The sequence below is a fragment of the Kogia breviceps genome, chromosome 5, assembly GCF_026419965.1.
Source record: "Kogia breviceps isolate mKogBre1 chromosome 5, mKogBre1 haplotype 1, whole genome shotgun sequence".
In the NCBI taxonomy this organism is placed as follows: Eukaryota; Metazoa; Chordata; class Mammalia; order Artiodactyla; family Physeteridae; genus Kogia; species Kogia breviceps.
The window spans coordinates 111,521,595-111,539,637 of NC_081314.1; the positions used below are offsets into that span (position 1 = coordinate 111,521,595).

Genomic DNA, 18,043 nt, shown 5'->3' on the forward strand with positions numbered 1-18,043 from the left:
GTTTTAATTAAATTACTCCAATGAGTAAAGAGATAAAACACTATTTTACTACAATGTCGATTGGATCTCTTAAATTGTCTTGGATTTTAAAAGATTACAAGAGTTGTTTTCTACCTATATTTCAATATATAGCCATAAACTTATCTGTATTTTAACATTTCACTGTAATCAAACTGATGCTGAATAAATGCAAAAAATTATTGTGAAAATTATAATTCTCATAAATTTGGAGAAATAAAGTGGCTCCTTTATATTTGTCCTTTTATTTGAATAAGGTCATTTAAATTCAAGAAAAAGAATCAAAAGAGGTGTGGAATAATAATCATTTACACAGTAAGATAATCATGATAGTAAAATGATGAAGAAAATGCAAAATAGTATTTCACATCAATAATTTTTTGTATAAATACTATACATACATATATTTTTTTAAATTTCTAGGATAATATTCCCAAAATGTAACAGTTTACCTCAAGAGTATGGGATAAAGAACAATCTTTTCCTTAATTTTGCTTAACATTTTTTTCAACTAATTTATCTGTGATAAACTTGTTTAAAATGATAAATATAGAACAATGTTTTAAAATTACTAGGAGGGAAAAATAAATTGAAATTTAACTAATCAATGAGAAGTGTGTTAAATCTTGAATGTGTTTAGGTAATTTCCCAAACATTTTATACAGTTCTTTAATTTACTGGAGGAGGTTAAATATATTTGAATTAACTAAATTTATTAATGGGTTGTTTTAAGTTAAGTGGCTTCATTAGGTTGATATATCAAAGATGAATATTAAGTTGCACTAATTAATGATAATAAAATATTTTAACATGAAAATGGTATCATTTGTAACAAACAAGCCCAAATTTTAAAAGTGGTCAGTAGTATATAACTTCAATATATATTATAATAATACATCCCCCATATTTAGCAAATCATCCATATTGTAACAATGACAGAAAATCAATACTTGTTTTGATGCTTAAAATAACCCTGTAAGTAAATTAATATAATCATTTTAGAGATGAAGAAATTGGAGCTTAAGGTATAACTTGTATACCATGGACCTGGGATCCAAACTAGATATTTCTGCTACTGAAGAACATTTAAATGCCTGTTAATGCTTGGTTGGAAAATTGATTAGAAAATAACTTACTTTTGTTTAAAAAATGTTATATTTTTAAAATGTTTCTGATTTATTTGACAATTGACATGGTTGAACTGAATAATAAGGAACTGCAGTGGGACTCTGTTTTATCTTATTCACTTTAAATCACATGACAGAAATCCTTAAGTTTTAGATTTCGAAGAGGACTTACATGATTTAAAGGATGGTCTATTTACCATACATTGTAGCCTTCACCTAGCAATTGCCAGTTAATCTCACTGTTATTCACAAACGTGCAGTCATTTTTATCCTATATTTAGTTGGTTAATTTTAAGAAAATTGTTAATAAATATTATAAAAACTAACACTATTTGCTATGAGCAAGACATTTTTAAAAGAAAATTAAGTTATAAATACATTTAATTTTAAAACTACATTATAAAGTTGATATTATTATTTTTGCACTTTTTAGATCAGGAAACGGAGGCACAGGGAGTTTAAGGAAGGTCACAAAGCTAATGCACGGAAAGATGGATAAAAGAGCCCAGATAATATGAGTCCAGAAGCCATGATCTTCTCTATTTTTCTATAATCATTTTAATTGAATCAAAATGGATGTCAAAACCCAACAGAAAACAGTATCAGAAAGTTTGTTTAAGCTATGGATTTTGGCTACAAAGTGGGTGATCAGGACAGACCTGGACTCATTTGAAGAACGGTGAAAAAGGACCATATACATTAGTTTTATGGATATCACAGATGGAACTCAATATTTATTTTACCACCATAAGGTGAGGTTGGAAATTTTACAAGCAGGATAATGTTCAGGTATGTAAAACTTTGTGAGAGAAAATACTGGAGGGAAATGAGTGTGCAAATGGAAGCGATGGGAGAAGAGATTGGCATGTAGCTGGGAAACAGTGACCAAAAGGCCAAACATCAAGATCAGAGTGTGACAGTTCATTTTTGATCTTTTAGCTTTTCAGAACATTCAAACATATATGAGTTGGAAGTGTAGAATTATGTTAAGGAAATTGCTGACACTATTTCAAATGGCAAAAGGATTTTTGTCTACAAGTTTCTGATTAAAAACTACCAGAAACTATACTCCTTCCTGAAATTCTGGTAGAGGACCCAAAATTGAGAAACACCTTGGAATTCACATAGCCCACTGGGGTAAAAAGAAATGAATTTATTTGCCTGAGGTAACAGGTCCAGAGGCTAAATCAGGAGGACAGAAAAATATCCTGCCCCCAGCAATTACTTTCACTATCTCATGCTGAGTCCAGATTTGACATATTTTGTTAACCTAGTGAAGCAATAATATACATTTAAATTGTGTTGTGTACTATTTTTAGCTTTTGGTAAAGAACCATTTCATTTTAAAGTTACTTTAAAAATCCCACATTGATGGATTATCAAGGAAAAATCCTACATTGATATATTACCAAATTGAATAGAGAAATTAGAAGTACGAATATGAAGTAGTAAAATGAAACCTTAGAACTTCCTTCTCATTTGCATATTCTTTTCTTTCAACTTGGAATTAAGATGGAATATATCTGGATTTAACCTGTAGGACTAAGAGAAAAGTATATGAAGATTTGTTTGTGGTTCCCTAAAGCAGCATTTTGAGATACAGTGCTCAATTTCCAGCTAACTCTCAGAACTAGGGTATAGGATATCTAGAAATACCAGAAAAATTAGACTGTCATTCTTAGTCCTTTTAAAAAACTATTCTATATCCCACTCTGAACAAAACTTTCTGGACTGTTGGTGGTAAAACGCCAAGGAACACAAGCTGTAGCATAGGCAAACAAGTATAGTTCAGAGTGAAAACAAGCTGAATTGTATTTATTTTACATGTTTCCACTCTACCAACTTAACTCAGTTAATAATGTACACATACTTTAAAGACATCAAAGGCAGATATATAATATAATGTATTAAGGACTGTGATTGTTCTTTCTAAAATCTTCTCTCAAGAAAATGATTTTCTATTCTGAAAATCTATTATCTCAGGACTGAAAATTATTTGTCTATGTGACACTAAAATACCTTAAAAAGAAAGTTAATAAGACATATCTGTATCAGTATATTATTAATGCATGGCTAGCTCATTTTTAGAGCTTTTTCCCCCTGCAACTAACATTTTCAAGGCACTTAATTCAAATAAAAGAAATAGATTGTATCCATACAAGTAGATTTGAAAATATTTCAAATGAGGAATCTCTCACTACTCAATGAATTAGATGGGTATTCTTCACACCAAGATTCTAAATTATTTTCTCTTGTGAAGTAGGTTATTTAAATGATACACACACACACACACACACACACACACATATATATATATATATATATATATATATATATATATATTTCTCTGTATCTAATAACAAAGCCAGGCCTATCAAGCTTCATCATCGGCCCTCTATTGTCTAGAGTGCGTCTCTTTCTAAGTTTAGCATGGAAGGAAAATTACATATTAAAGTACCACTCTTTGCGAACTGCCCCTTTTCTGGCTCCAGTTCTTCTGACTAGGATAACCCTATTTACTGCATTTGGCCTTTCAGGCCCGGTGCAGGGAACAGCATCTTGCTATTACGAGTTCAACTGTGCTTCTCCCTTATTAGTTCTCCAAACTCTGCCTATATTTCTGTGAAAGTGTCCTCATTAGAAACTCTTTAGCTACACCCTTTCGAGACTGCAATCAGTTCCTACTGATATCCTGAGTCACACACTATCTAAATGAGTAAAAAATAATAATCTTATAATCAATATTTAGGAAACATGACTGCAAGGAAAAAGAAAAAAAATGCATTAAGACCATCATAATTTACTCAGTTTAACACAGACTACCCTAGAAGAGCACTATGCTTCTTTATTATGAAACTTGGGTTTTAGACATCAAAAATGGTTCAAATGCTTTTGAAAAAAAATATGTTTCTCAGTGAATCTAATGCAATTCTTCATGTTAGTTCAAAGTTGCTTCCTCCTTTCCTACTTAAACTTTCACTGATCAGCATTCTTTGCTTACTAATGGGTTACATAAAAGGCCCCTGGGAATGTTTGAGTTCATCTCTTTTTTTCTAAAGTGAAAAATAACTGGTCTTAAATTAGGTATTCCCATTTATTATAGTGAACACTTTGAACAGTATTCCCTTTACACTAATGTAATTCTTTAAACAATACTGGCGAAGAAAGTTTAATTTCTATTCTTACTCACCTGTTAGAATTTATAGTAACTTTATTGATTCTATTTTATAGAATTTATAGTAACTTTATTGACTCTATTTTATTGACTCTTTTTTAACACTATGTAGGCAGATCTTTATCTGTGAAACTGCTACATATCATTGGTCTTGACAGGTTTTCTGGCAATAGTTTAAACCTGTGCACCTACTGGGACAATTGCTTTTTCTTAGTCATTTTTCTTAATAATTTTATAAAGACATTTCTTTAATTAAGAGTCAGTGTTATCACAGCTTCAGCATAAGCAATGCTAATACAAAATTCTATAAATATTATGTATGAATCTGAGAAGCCATTTGGAAAAATCTGTCTCCTTGCCCTGCAATCACCTTACAGACACTTTGCATCAAGTAGCTTTTAATTTTCTGGCCACAACTTAATCTAAATGAGTACAGAAAACTAATGGGAGATTATTTGAAATCTAGAGAAATAAACTACTGTATTATTGAAGCAAGAGATGTTTTAAAATATAAAAATTATCCCAGTACTTAGTGCAATTCCACGAACTTATATTTAATAGATTGTATTAGACCCTTCTCAGAAGTCACGCTTTGTGGCACTTGCTCTTATTTACTGTCCTGGCAGAAAGTTCCGGTTGAAGTCAAGGTCACCTTCTATCCCAAAGTTGGTATAATTAGTATCAATTCAGTGTTTCGACAAGCTTACACAGGAGGTTATTAACTGTGTTTCATGTGGAGTGTCAAAGAAGCAAGGGCAGTGCTGGCAATCTTTTCAGCTTCAAAGGCACAGCTCATAAATTTAATTCATTGGTTAGTAAGAAAGATACAACCAGTTTATTAATGATTTTTAAAATAATTTCAGAGATGTTCTAGAAATACATTTATTCATATATGTAGGCCAAGGTTTTAAAATATAAAAGATTATCCTCCTAGTAATAAGTAACTCATTTATTCTTAATATTTTATAAGCGATGTGCTTTCTGGAATATAATAATTACAGAAATGTTAAAATTAATATTTATATGTGTATGTATATTATATGAAAATGAATTCAAGAAAATGGCACATAGTCTACTAGGGAACATTTTCTTTTCTTTCTTAGAGGTTGTTTTGCAGGAAATGTATATATTATTAGATTATATTAAATCTAGAATTATTGTCATAAAATCAATTAAGATACATTTATACAAGTAGAAACAATATTAGTAGAACTGTTTACTTAAAAGAAATATAAACTAATGGAATAAGATTTCTGTTTAAATTTATCTAAGCCAAAGAAATAAATAAGCTTAAAATGAAACTCTTAAAAATGTTTGATGTTTTAAATTGCACAAGCCACAAGAATGCGCTTAGAAAATAGAATAGAGCATAAGTGTTCTACTTCCCTTAATAGGTGGTATGGGAAAGAAAATATGAATACTGGTTTTCTTCAAATATTTCCTAAATGCCATAAAGAAATAAGTAAATATTTAAAGATTTTCAAACTTTGCCAGAATTCACCTTCATGCAAGTCAGAGGCAAATGCTCCACTTGGTTTCAGAAATGGTTATACATAACAAGTGATTCCTATTCCAAATAAGATCTACTAGAATAGAAAGAAGAACTTTAGCACCCTATGCTATCTTGGAACAACCTAATCTGAAACATTGCCATTATTCCAATGTGTGGGTCTATAGCTGAGTAAGAGACCAGGACCCCCAGTCTGTACTCCCACCCATGTCTGGCCTATAGCCACTCCCTTCAGCATTAATAATATGGTACTTTTAGCAAGGTTGAGAGGGAGCATATATCATGCTTATTCTTTCCAAGTGAGAAGCATTTTTAATATCCTGCTTCCATTATGAACTATGTTTCATGTATTAAATTTTGAAACAGAGTCAACTTTATATAGTAATTATGGTTTTTAAGAAGACTAGTGGAAATTTAGCTATACTCACAGCCTAAATGTAGAAACCTATCTTTTTGCAGATAAGCAGGTCCCTCTATGTGGATCATCTGGAGACTGAAATATTAATTTTTGTCAAGTGAAAAAAAGCCCAACATATTGACACTTAATTTTTAAGAGCTCACAGCACCATGCAAATTGTGTTTTATTACCACCAATAAAATCAGAAACATTTTTAATAGCTAAACACTCATAATACAAGCTCATAAACAACTTCTTGATTTGCACACTTTGGGATTTAACTCTGTCAAGATGATATATTTTACCATTGCAAATGCTCTACTTGAATGCATTTATTATGACTAACTCAGAGCTATAATGATTTTACTCCATTCATTCTTTCTCAGTGCTGGTGTTTTCTTTCATTCTGATAAACGTTTCTTTATCTCTATGTATTCTATGTTTTAAGTATCTGTGCCAAAAAGGGGAAGAGGGCACACATTAATGAAACCGAATAAAAATAAAATATAGACTAGATTTTCTTTGACATAAAGGAAATAGAGATTAGAAGCACAGGTCAGATCATTATTGCTTTTTAACCTGATTTAATTAAATAGATGTTTCAGACGGTGGTTTGATGTGCTCATGTATGCATTTTGTGTTTAAGTTAGCATATTGTATTTTGAAGCCAGAGAAATGAAACAACAACTGAAGTAAAGGAATCTGCATACGAAAATACTATTTCATAAACAACATTCTAGGCAACTGCAGTTCATTAAAAATGCCCACGTTAAATATGAATAGAATGTTACAATTCATCTCAATTTCTCTATACTGGCACCAAGTAAATACTTTGGCAATTTATTTTCATTTGATATAGCTTAACTTTGTGTATATGATTTTTTTTCTACAAGTCACTAAGATTGCTTCAAGGAATCTTTAGAAAAGGGAGATCTTTCAAACAGTAATACTTTGGGATTATACTTAATGATCAACCATGTTTGTAAATTCATATACATTTAAATAGTGAAATTTTATGATTCACATGATTTAAAATTACAGTGGGCCTTTGATTCTAGACTGGATCTATACTCATTGTAGATGGATGCTAAAATTCATTCTATTCTACATGAATAATTTTAAATATTTTACTTACTATTACATTTTTAGACATAACTAAATTAATGTGTAATTTAATTGTGAAGAATTGACGTTAAGTTTGTGCTTGACATTAAACTTTTGATTGCAGAAGCATGCATTTCAAAAAGACATCCACCTTGAGTAAACATATTGTCAGCTGTAGCAAAACGACCAGGAAGGGAACTAGGCTGCCCCACCCACGAAGTTCTTTTTGTCAGAAAGCCCTGGGTAACCTAGATAACTGATCACCTTGGGTAACCTGGTTTCTCCCTTGCTGTGCCCTAATTCCCATTCTTATGCTTTAAATTAACCAATAAATGGTGAACCCACAAAACTCTAGACACCCCACCTTTGAACCCTAATAAAGGCAGAGCCCAGGTCTGCGCGCTCTCTTTCTCTTTTTACCTGTGACCTCACTATGTGGCCCTCCTCTGAGTAATAATTTTGTTCCTCAAAGTTTCCTACTGGTTTCTTGCTGAAGTACAGCCTGCGGTCGTATTAAGAACAAGGGCTTGTCCAACCTCAACCTTTGGCCCTGGTGGAGGAAATGTCTGTGAGAGCTCCTAAAAGCAATAAGAGCTGAGGCAAGTGCCTCAAGCATTCCTAGCGTAAAGCATCACTATCAATAGGCTGGGACCAACACAACAGTACCCATCTCTAAATTTTGTGAGATTGGTCATTATTATTCTGGTTGTAGATAATCTGATAATGGTTGATTTCTTAAATTTAAAAAATATGTCTTTTGTTTTTGTTTTGCAGTGCCATTGTGAAATAAGGTACCATTGCAATTACCTCATTATAGCTAACAAATTGGTTCATATTACTAGACAAATGGTATGATTTTATTAACAAAATATTATTTCACCATTTTAAAGTCTGATGTAAAACTAAATCAATACTTGAATCAATAATTCATTTGGATTTTTACACGGATTGTACAAACAATTTCATCATCACTTTTAGGATTTATTTTTCCCTATCTGATATACTGAAATGCATGAAGTATTTGAACAGACCCTCAATATTAGTACAGGGAGTATATCAGATATTTCACATCTTCTCTCCATATACGTCATTTCATTTCTATACTTGTACTGCAATTACAGTCTTACAGAGGCAGAGACAGATAATAATTAGGCATTTAGGAGTTTTTCTGTGTTGGTAAGTACAAAAGATTCAGTTGTGAATTCTAATTTTAAAAATCATGATAAATAGACATAATCACTGATATATCTCACTGTGTCTCATATATGTTTCTTGACTTTTCAATACCTTTATACCATGATCTGTAAATGAGGGTGCTTGCTGTTAAAGATTCCTAGATTATGAGATCATTTATATAAAATTAAAATTATACAGTATGATAAAAAATTTTTAAAAATGCTTTCAAATTAACAATACCATGCAAAAATAATATTAATACTAGAAATCACATCAGGTCATTTGGAAGCATTTTATAAATTATCATATTTAACTCATTAAAGTTTATCCCATTAAAAATTTATTACAGTGACCTAAAAAAATCCCAAATTTATAAAAGAGTATATATAGATATAGATACATAGATATAGATATACAGATATATATCTTTTGAATTAGTTGATAGGATTAATCAGGCCACTAGTCTTAAAAAGTTGCAATTTCTATAAGCAGAAAATTAAAATGTGTTGTAGCAGTGATGCTTTGTAATGAAAATATTTAAGAGATTTATAAAATGTTCAGGTCTTAGGTATATGATAAATAAATAAGAACCCTATAAAATTCATAGAAAATTTATAAATTGTTGTTATAGTCAAGGATAGATAAGTAAGTTCCATATGCTCTAGTGCCATTTTAATATTTAATTTTTTCACATAATCAATTAAAAATAGGTTTGAAATTAAAATGTAATCAGTGCACTAACACCAAAGAATTTTGCCAGAATTAAAACTAGAATTACTATAGGAAAAATATACCATTTCAGATGCAACTACATGTGAACACATTTGTTTTACTTAAAAGAACTAAGCAATCATTGTCATACATTGAGTGCTGATTATGTTGCCAGAACTCTAGACGTTATCCAATCCTCAAGGCAATCTGAGAATTAAGTGTTTCTCATTTTTCTGATGAAAATGCTGATGCTAAATTTGGTTCATCGTCTAAGACCAAAGACTTTGTAAACAGAAGAACTGAAACTTACACCTAAAGATATCTCTCAGGCTCACTTATTCTCTGTCTTTCCCATGACTGTTCAAGTTTGCTCCCTTCTCTGTGTCATAGCACCCTTTTTTTAACAAGGTACTGCTAATTGCCCGCTTTTCTTCCATATGGTTGAAGCTCCTCTTCCTGCACACAGGGATGCATTTCATGTACAAATTGAAGAGATGTGCAAATTCTCAAGGTTATGACTAACAATTTGAGTAGTTTCTTTTGGTCTATTTTATCTTGATTTTTAATATAGCTACAGCTATGATTCTTTATTTTTAATTGGATGTCTATCATATCTTAGGATAGAAAACTCAGCAATGGCAGGGGTGGTGAAAGAGTGTAAATGGAAATATGAACAGTGATTCGTTTGTGGTCATTTATTAAATAAGTATGTATATAGTGAGATAAATGTTACAGTTTATGAAATTTGAAGAAATGCCATTTAAACCTAATAAAATTAAATATAGTTAGCTTAGTAATTTAGATTACTGAATGAGAGAAAGGGATGAAGAAAGTAAACAAAAAACATTGGCAAGCTGAAAATATTTAGTTCCTAGCTTTCCTTAGGCAACATATTCTTATTATATCTTTTAAACTATAATTTAGAAACATCATTCACTAATTTATAAATAAATGAATTCCACTTAAAATATAATTGCACCTGAAACCTCTAATTTAATAGGTAATGCACAGCTAAGTGAATGTCATATAAATTAAAAGGAATAGAGTACAAAAATCATAAAATATGTATTTATTGACTGAATCCCCACCGCCCTCAAATATGGACTAGAACATTAATCACGCAGGTGAGCTTGTTGACCTTCTTCAATTCCCTGTTGTTCGTTGAAGGTAGGAGGGAAAAATAGACATTACACTAACATTCATGTTGGTACTACTATTCTTTCTGTATAAAGCAGATGCTATGAATTGCCTAACTCATAAAATACATTTTCTTTTCACATATCTTGGTGCCATTTGAAAAATAATATCTTGCAACTGTTAAGTATAAAAAGAGGGAATTGGGTGTACGTGTGTATGTGTGTGTGTGTGTGTGTGTCTTCTTTGAGGTTTATATATTTGTGTGTTCCTTTGAAGGAAAAATAAATTTTTTCAGCACTTTTGAATTCCATGGTGTAAAGTTCACAAAACATCTTAGGAAACCTTTAAAAAATGAATTTCCTTGAAAAAGTAGAAAATTGATTTCTTTTTAGCAGGCTGGTTAAAATGGAACAGGTAAGAGTCACTTAAGATGCATGTGAACAAATATAAAAGATTTGTTAAACACTTCACTTTGAAATAAAATATTTTCTATTATTTTAGCCATATATATATATATATATATATATATATATATACTCACAAAGAATATGAATACTTTTCATTAATTAAGTATAGACACTGATTATTTGGGGGAAATGCATCAATTTAATGGCTAGTGATTTCAGATACAATATGTTTAATCCCCATAATTTTAGGACCTGGCATAGTGCCATTTATATAAACAGCAGGTACTTGATAAATATTTATTGAAGAAGAAATGAACTAGGCTTTTTTTGTTATAATTAGGTCTTTAAAAAAAAGTTAAGTCAATATATATCTCTCTCCTTTTCCAACAAAGTGATTTGTTTGTACAGTCAGAACTTAACAATATCATAGAGATTTTGTTGGTAATCAGTAAATTGCATTTCATTTGAATTACTGTTTGTAAAAAAATCTTTAGAAAATTAATAAATTAAAGCAAAGTAGAACTTTAGATAGCTTACATTTCATTTAACATCATAAATTATTTTTTAACTTTTTCTTCATTTTTATTATTTTTCTACTCATTTTTATATAAGTTGTTATAAGAATGATCTTTAAACTCTTCCACTTATAGATTTAGCTTAAATACAGTTTTTTTAGTAATACTAGGTATTTTGAGAAATTCTAATTGTTACTATCATCAAGATTTAGCTATCAATCTTGTACACTGTATAACAGAATTGACCAAATTATTAAAACTTAACAATTATAAGATACTAAAATATTTTTCTGGAACAAGATAAAAAGTAATATAATAACTATAAAGTAAAAGCTATCAGCAACTCAATATAATATTGAGAATTACTAAAAATTCTAAGAAACAGAAACAGTCTAATTGAACAGTCTTTACAAGTGAAGGAAAATAATGTTAAGTCTATCCTTGACAAAACCTTAGATATATATTATTGTAAAGGTCTCATGATTTCAAATTACATTGTTACATTTAACACATATTAGGACAGCCAACATGACATAAAACATGTATAAGAGTAAATGACAGACTTAAATAGGACAAATTGTCTCTGAACATTGCTTATACAGAAATAAAGTTTAAAATGTGTATTTCTCTAATGTGCTCAAACAACTTTTTATTTTTTCATCATCTACTAACCACTTAAAGGCTACTCAGAAATGCTTTTTTATATTTGTGAACCATGACATAATAATTATTTTTGCCCTTATGGATTACTTCAATATCTTTTAGGTTGCTCCATTTGAGACAAACATACTTATTAGTAAACTGATGCCAGAAATTACTCATGGAGCCAAACATCAATTCCTGTCATCCTTGACAAGTCTAGAACATTTGCTTTCAGAACATTCTGTTAGTAGAATAAGTAGCTCCACTCAGCAAATCACTTCAGGCTGACATACTGAATATTTACCTAAAAGTTCTACGTGGCAAATAGTTTATAATGACTCCTGGATTATGCCAATTTTACAAAAATTCAACACTGCAGGCATTTTAATCTAGTTGCAGAGGAATAACAAATCATTAACATTAAACTAGGGTCTTAAAAAAGCAAACACTACCTCTGCATTTTTGAACATCTTATTTCTTTGCATTTATAGGGTAAGGAAAAAAATAAAAAAACAGTGTCCCATGTTCACATTTTAAACTCTCAATGTTGCAGAGCTCCATATATTCTCAACCTATATTCTGAAACATTTTCATAAGAGTCATAACTTACACTAAGAAAAATTAAAATGTACCATCTTGTCTGATATTTTATTCCAACAACCCTAATTGATAGTAACTGAGGTGACTTAATTACTTCTTAGAAGTAAGTAAAATTGGATCTCTGCTCCTCTACCCTTTATAAAAAACCTTTAAAAGCTCTATTTAATGTGTTTCCCAGGCCATAACAAAGAAGCATACTGTACCTCGTATGTTGCTGGATGTTGCAGATGTGGTTTGGCTGGCTGTTATGGCTACAGTGGTTGTGACTGTTGCAGTGGTAAGGGAGGGGATGATAGTAGTGGGAAGCAAAGTGTTGGGAACATCTGGTGAGTGGAAAAAAAATATAAAACAAAATCATATCATGCAAACAAAAGAGAAACACAAATGATTCAAATTACAAATACATATATCTTATTTGGGTTTAACTTTTAACAGGCTTAAACAGATTATCAGGTACAAAGCTGGTGGTACCACGCAGTTCTTGTCATTTTTTTTTTTTTTCATTGATTTTTCATGCTCCTACACAAAGCAAAATCCTGGAGCAATGTTTGATTATAAGCAGATTGCCTGCAATATTTAGAGTAAAACTTAAAATGACAAGAATTCATTCGTTCGCTGAGTCGTTTAAAAAGTTTGACATGCAGTAGCAAAATACAGAGAGGTAAAACAGAAACTGACATGCTTTGTCAAAGAAGTAAACAAAGAAACAACACAACAGAAAATAAACACAAATAACACCACCATATAAGATTAAAGAAATGTTAACGATGGATGAATATATGCATGTTAAATACTCTGATTTTTTTTTAGGCAAACAATGATAGGAAATAGGATGAAAGCAGTCTTTAGATACAAACAAAAAAGAAGCCAATTGTTACTATTATTATTACCAGTATTTTGCTGTTCCTTTTCTCACAAACGGTGTTAATGTACAGTTTAGAATCTTATAATTCTTACCCTGATTAGCTGGTAACGCCTTCTAACAATTTTGCAGTACCTAGGAGTCTTTAACAAGTATTGGGTCAACTAGCATGGAACTCAATATTCTGAATTGTTTATGACTTATTTTATTTGGCATACCTAGGAGAAGTTATTGAACATATATCTGAGCCATAACATTCAACCCCTAGTCCATAATCAGTCCAAGTTGGCAAAAGTTGACAGCAGATTCAAATACAGAGAACATAAAAAAGAGAAAAAATAGCCTAGAGTTTCACACCAAAATCTTCCTTCCTTTCACTCAAAAGCAACTAAAACTTTGAAAAGCAGCATAGAGAACACTGAAACAATATAGCCAGTGTCAAGCAATGAGAACTTCAGTAAGATCCTCAGAGAGTCAAATCTTGTCTCAAGTGGATAGGCATATAATTTACACAGTGAGGAAATTAGAAACAGTTCACAAATTACCTGTAATTACTGTGCTGGCCTTTGATTTCACATGCTTGCTACACAGCTCCTATATATTCAGAGTGTTTGACAGATTATTTTGCTATTAAAAAGCTTCCTGTCATTCTCTCAGTTAAAGTCTCTGAGTCACACCAAATTTTTTCTTGTTCCTTACTTCTGATAAATAGCCCTACTCAATCCTCAGACTTTAACCTGCTGAATTCTCTATGCTGGAGACATCAGAAAACAGCATGAGATCAATCTCTTATCTTTGGTATTTATGTTTACACCTGTTTCCTGGCCAGTCACATTAAGAAAACAACCTTCTGAAAACCCAATGGTGCTACATTAATCACTAGAGAAAATGGGTATTGCCTGGAGTGTGATTACCATGATCATAAAGTAGAACTGACTTCAACATTATAAATGAATAAATATTATGTATAAGTGCACATATGCTTCTTGTTTACTAATTTCTATAATAACTTCTTATTTTCATTGTAAGCTTTCCTAAATAGTTTAGGCAGGCTGGAGGTAAATGAAAGACATTTTCTAAATTAAAAAAACGTAATTTTAATTTTCACACATTTCCAAAATAGAAAATAATACATTCTTTGTCTGTTAGCAAAATCATTTGCTTATTAGGATCTCAAAATATATGTATTTCATTAGTGCAAAGGGAAATATCTTCCGAGGCTAACAAATATAAGAATATACAATAATATTAGTCCTTTAAAACTCCATGGAAAGAACCCAAGCTTACCAAACCTATCACAGATTATAAAATATTACATTATTTGCTATCAGACAATGGGTTAGAATAAAATTTCACTGTATCTGAAATGCAGTGTTTCAAAACCAGCTATATTCTTTGATTCTGGCATGCAAATAACAGACTTTCGTTTTTTGTTTTTTTTTTTTTTAAGCCAAAAATCCCCATATTGTTTGGATTTTTTTCCTTACTTCATATCAACAAAGATGGGTAATAATTAACTCTGATTTGTTTTGGAGATAGTCTATATATTTTCATGAGCATTCTTATATAAACCAACAATATCCTATTTCCCATATGAAGATGCATGATATATAGTGTTTTGCCCCCCAGGCTAATATTCAAAAAACATTTAAAAAATGGGTAGTTTTAATAATTGTTAATCCACTTTAAGAGAACTGTCCTAGAGTCTTCTACAGGGTCCAGATAGATGAGATAACACCACTAACCATTACTGACTCATAGTCTGGCTCCTGCTTATCTGCTCATCATTCTCATCTTCTCCCCTTGACTTCATATGTACCTAAAAACAAACTGGCTAAAAGCAATTTGATGGAAAGAGCCTTGGCTGATATGACAATTGGGTCAAGAAAATGACCTGTCAAATAAGAAATCTCTCCCAGTCACTGTTACATATTTTTAATCACTGGTAACATTATTTCATCCTACATGTTCTGAAACATTTTAAACACTTTCATTTTGGTGAAAATTTTGAGGGTTTCATCATTCTGTTCTTTATTTTTATCACACATTCATGTCCATCCAATTATTTCAACTCTATTGTAAAATAGCAAAAGTTGAAATAATCTTAATATTCAATACCAGGAGATTAATCAGAATCAACTACAACTCAACAATGTAAGATTAGTTGGAATTAGTTGGAATTCTCAGAAAGACCAAGGAAATTGTGTCATATTTCTCTTACCTAAACTTTCTATTGTTCTGATTGTATTGCTGTCAGTCTCCCCACTTGGCAATTAATCTTTGAATAGAACTCTGCCTACTTTATTGTTGGTACCCCAGCACAATTTAGAAGGTCAATAAAAGTTTACTAAATGAATTTGTTCATAGCATTATAAAAATAAAACATATTTTAGGGGATCTAGAAAAGTTCACTTTTTTGACAGGTCAACTAGTCAATATAGAACTAAAATATTTCATTACTTCTGCTCAAAAAAAAATTCTTCTCTGTGTTTAATACATACAGACAATTTTTATTTTCTGAAGGATACATTTTCAAGATTACAACCTACAAATTCTTTCTTCAATAAATTTCCTTGCTAACAAAATGAATCTTTGCCTACAGATCCTGCAACTTTGAAAGCTGTGTGAGCCTGACCTGAGATTCATGTATTCCACACCACCTTATGAACTCTCTCCATTTTCGACTGATTTGAGACTTTCCAAGAAAGGGTGTAAGACCAGGAGGGCTCACTAAGTAACTCTCATTGTGATCAGTGGTGAATGATCTTAACAAATTTATGAGTTGTCTATTATTATTCCCACTTAATGGATGAAAGAACTTTGAGATAGAGTTTCGTCATCTTGAAAATTACACACATATGTATATATATATGTATAAATATGTTATATTATAGAGAATATTTTCTTAAACCTAAGTAGAATGCAGAGAGAAATTTCTCTAACACTCCCATCTCAGGATGATTTATTTTACCTGTCTGATTGTAACTCTTGTCAAGGCAGAAATTAGTAAAATTCTGAGCTGTCTTCCTAAGTCCAAACACCCACCTCTCTAGTTTTTATCCTACAAATGAGTGGCAACATTTGGAAACATTCAGCAATTATTTTAAAGGTCCTGGTTTGATGCATTCACTTTTGGCCTTTTATTTAAACATTGATTATGAGAATGAAGCTACATTTTCATAAGGAAATACGAAATTGGAAACATGAGTAATAATAATTTGCCTTAGTTTTAAGGTATCTAGAATCCTGTACCTTTTAAAAACCATTATGTTGTTACTACAAAAAATACTCAATAAAATATAGTACAGGATAGAAAATGCAGGTCATTTTGTCCCCAAAGACACATCCATTTTTATCTCTCCAAAGAATAAAAATACATTGATTCATATGCAGAAGAATTACAAACATGTGCACACACATAATAAAAGTAAGTTACTCCTGGTTCAACATTAATTTACTAATTCTGTTTATAAAGCCACATAATCTGCAATCATATTACTATTATAAGTAATTTGCTGAATATGACTTAAATTTAGAAGATTTTAATATATGCCTTACATGTTTACATCCTATGATTTAAATGGACACTAAGATAACTATAAATAAAAAATAGAAAAATTAATGGTATGCAATTTATGAATATTAAAATTCAGGAATGATAACTGTCTAATAGACAGGTCAGTCAATTAACTACATGATATTTCATCTCTGTTTTCTATAACACAAAGATGGGCTCAAATTTTTTATTGTCATTTTCCTTGGAGAGCATGTTAATTTAATCAAATACTGTTGAATTTGCCTGGAAAAAAAATGGTTAAAATAAGAAGTTCAGCATTTACAACTTACAAAAGAAATTTACTGTATTATATATTTTCTAGATGTTAAAGTATAAAAAATGAAGTTAGTAATTGATAAAATATGTAGTGCATAAAAAAGGTATCTTGAGAAGTGCACAAAGTGAAAATAACTAGATTTTATTTTTTAATTTTAGTTTAGATCTGATCAGATAAATTAGCAAATGTAGATAAATTATTCAGATATAATTTAAATCCAAACAAGAGAAATTTCAATAAATTTCTTCAAAATCAGAAATAAAAGCATATTCTAGTTAATAAGAAATTTGTTTGAATATGATATAAAATATTTTCAAGTTGTTAAAAATTTTTATCACAATATATACAAATGTGTAACACCAGATTCTCTGAAATTGTGATTATGTGTTTAAAATCTTTGCCTAGCACATTAAATCTTAGGGGACTACTTATTTACTATATACTAAAATGGATAAATCTTGCTAAAATAGCTTCATGATTTAAGTAAGATATTAAAATTAATTCATAGAGGTCTATGACTCATTAGCTAAAACTTTATAGTTTTAGTGAAAACTATAGTATCCATAGTAAAATCAGGAATGCCCTTTAAAGGAAAAGTTGGAGCATTTTTATTGATAGGAAACTGAGAAAAATAAAAGTCCCAGGCATGAAAATATTTGCTTATAGTTTTACCTACACATAAGATGTGAATTAAAATAAATTACAGTTTTCATTTTGTTTGTAACATATATAAAGTGCTATTCTGACATAAAAGGAAAATTCAGGAGTACTTCAATAATGTCAGACAGAACCCCAAATCTAGTCAATTGCACAATTGCAATATTAGTGC

The 18,043-nt window shown here is 30.5% G+C and overlaps 1 protein-coding gene across 2 annotated transcripts in view; it reads right to left on the reverse strand.

Annotated features, from left to right (window-relative positions):
* CADM2 (cell adhesion molecule 2) overlaps positions 1-18,043 on the reverse strand; it is a 1,088,281-nt gene that overhangs the window by 51,723 nt on the left and 1,018,515 nt on the right. Inside the window, exon 9 of one of the 2 annotated variants that reach the window (XM_059063961.2) lies at positions 12,723-12,842. The exons of the other annotated variant lie outside the window; for it this stretch is intronic. Within the exon in view, the coding sequence (XP_058919944.2) occupies positions 12,723-12,842 (120 nt within the window). The remainder of the gene's footprint in view (positions 1-12,722; positions 12,843-18,043) is intronic. 2 annotated transcript variants of the gene reach the window in all.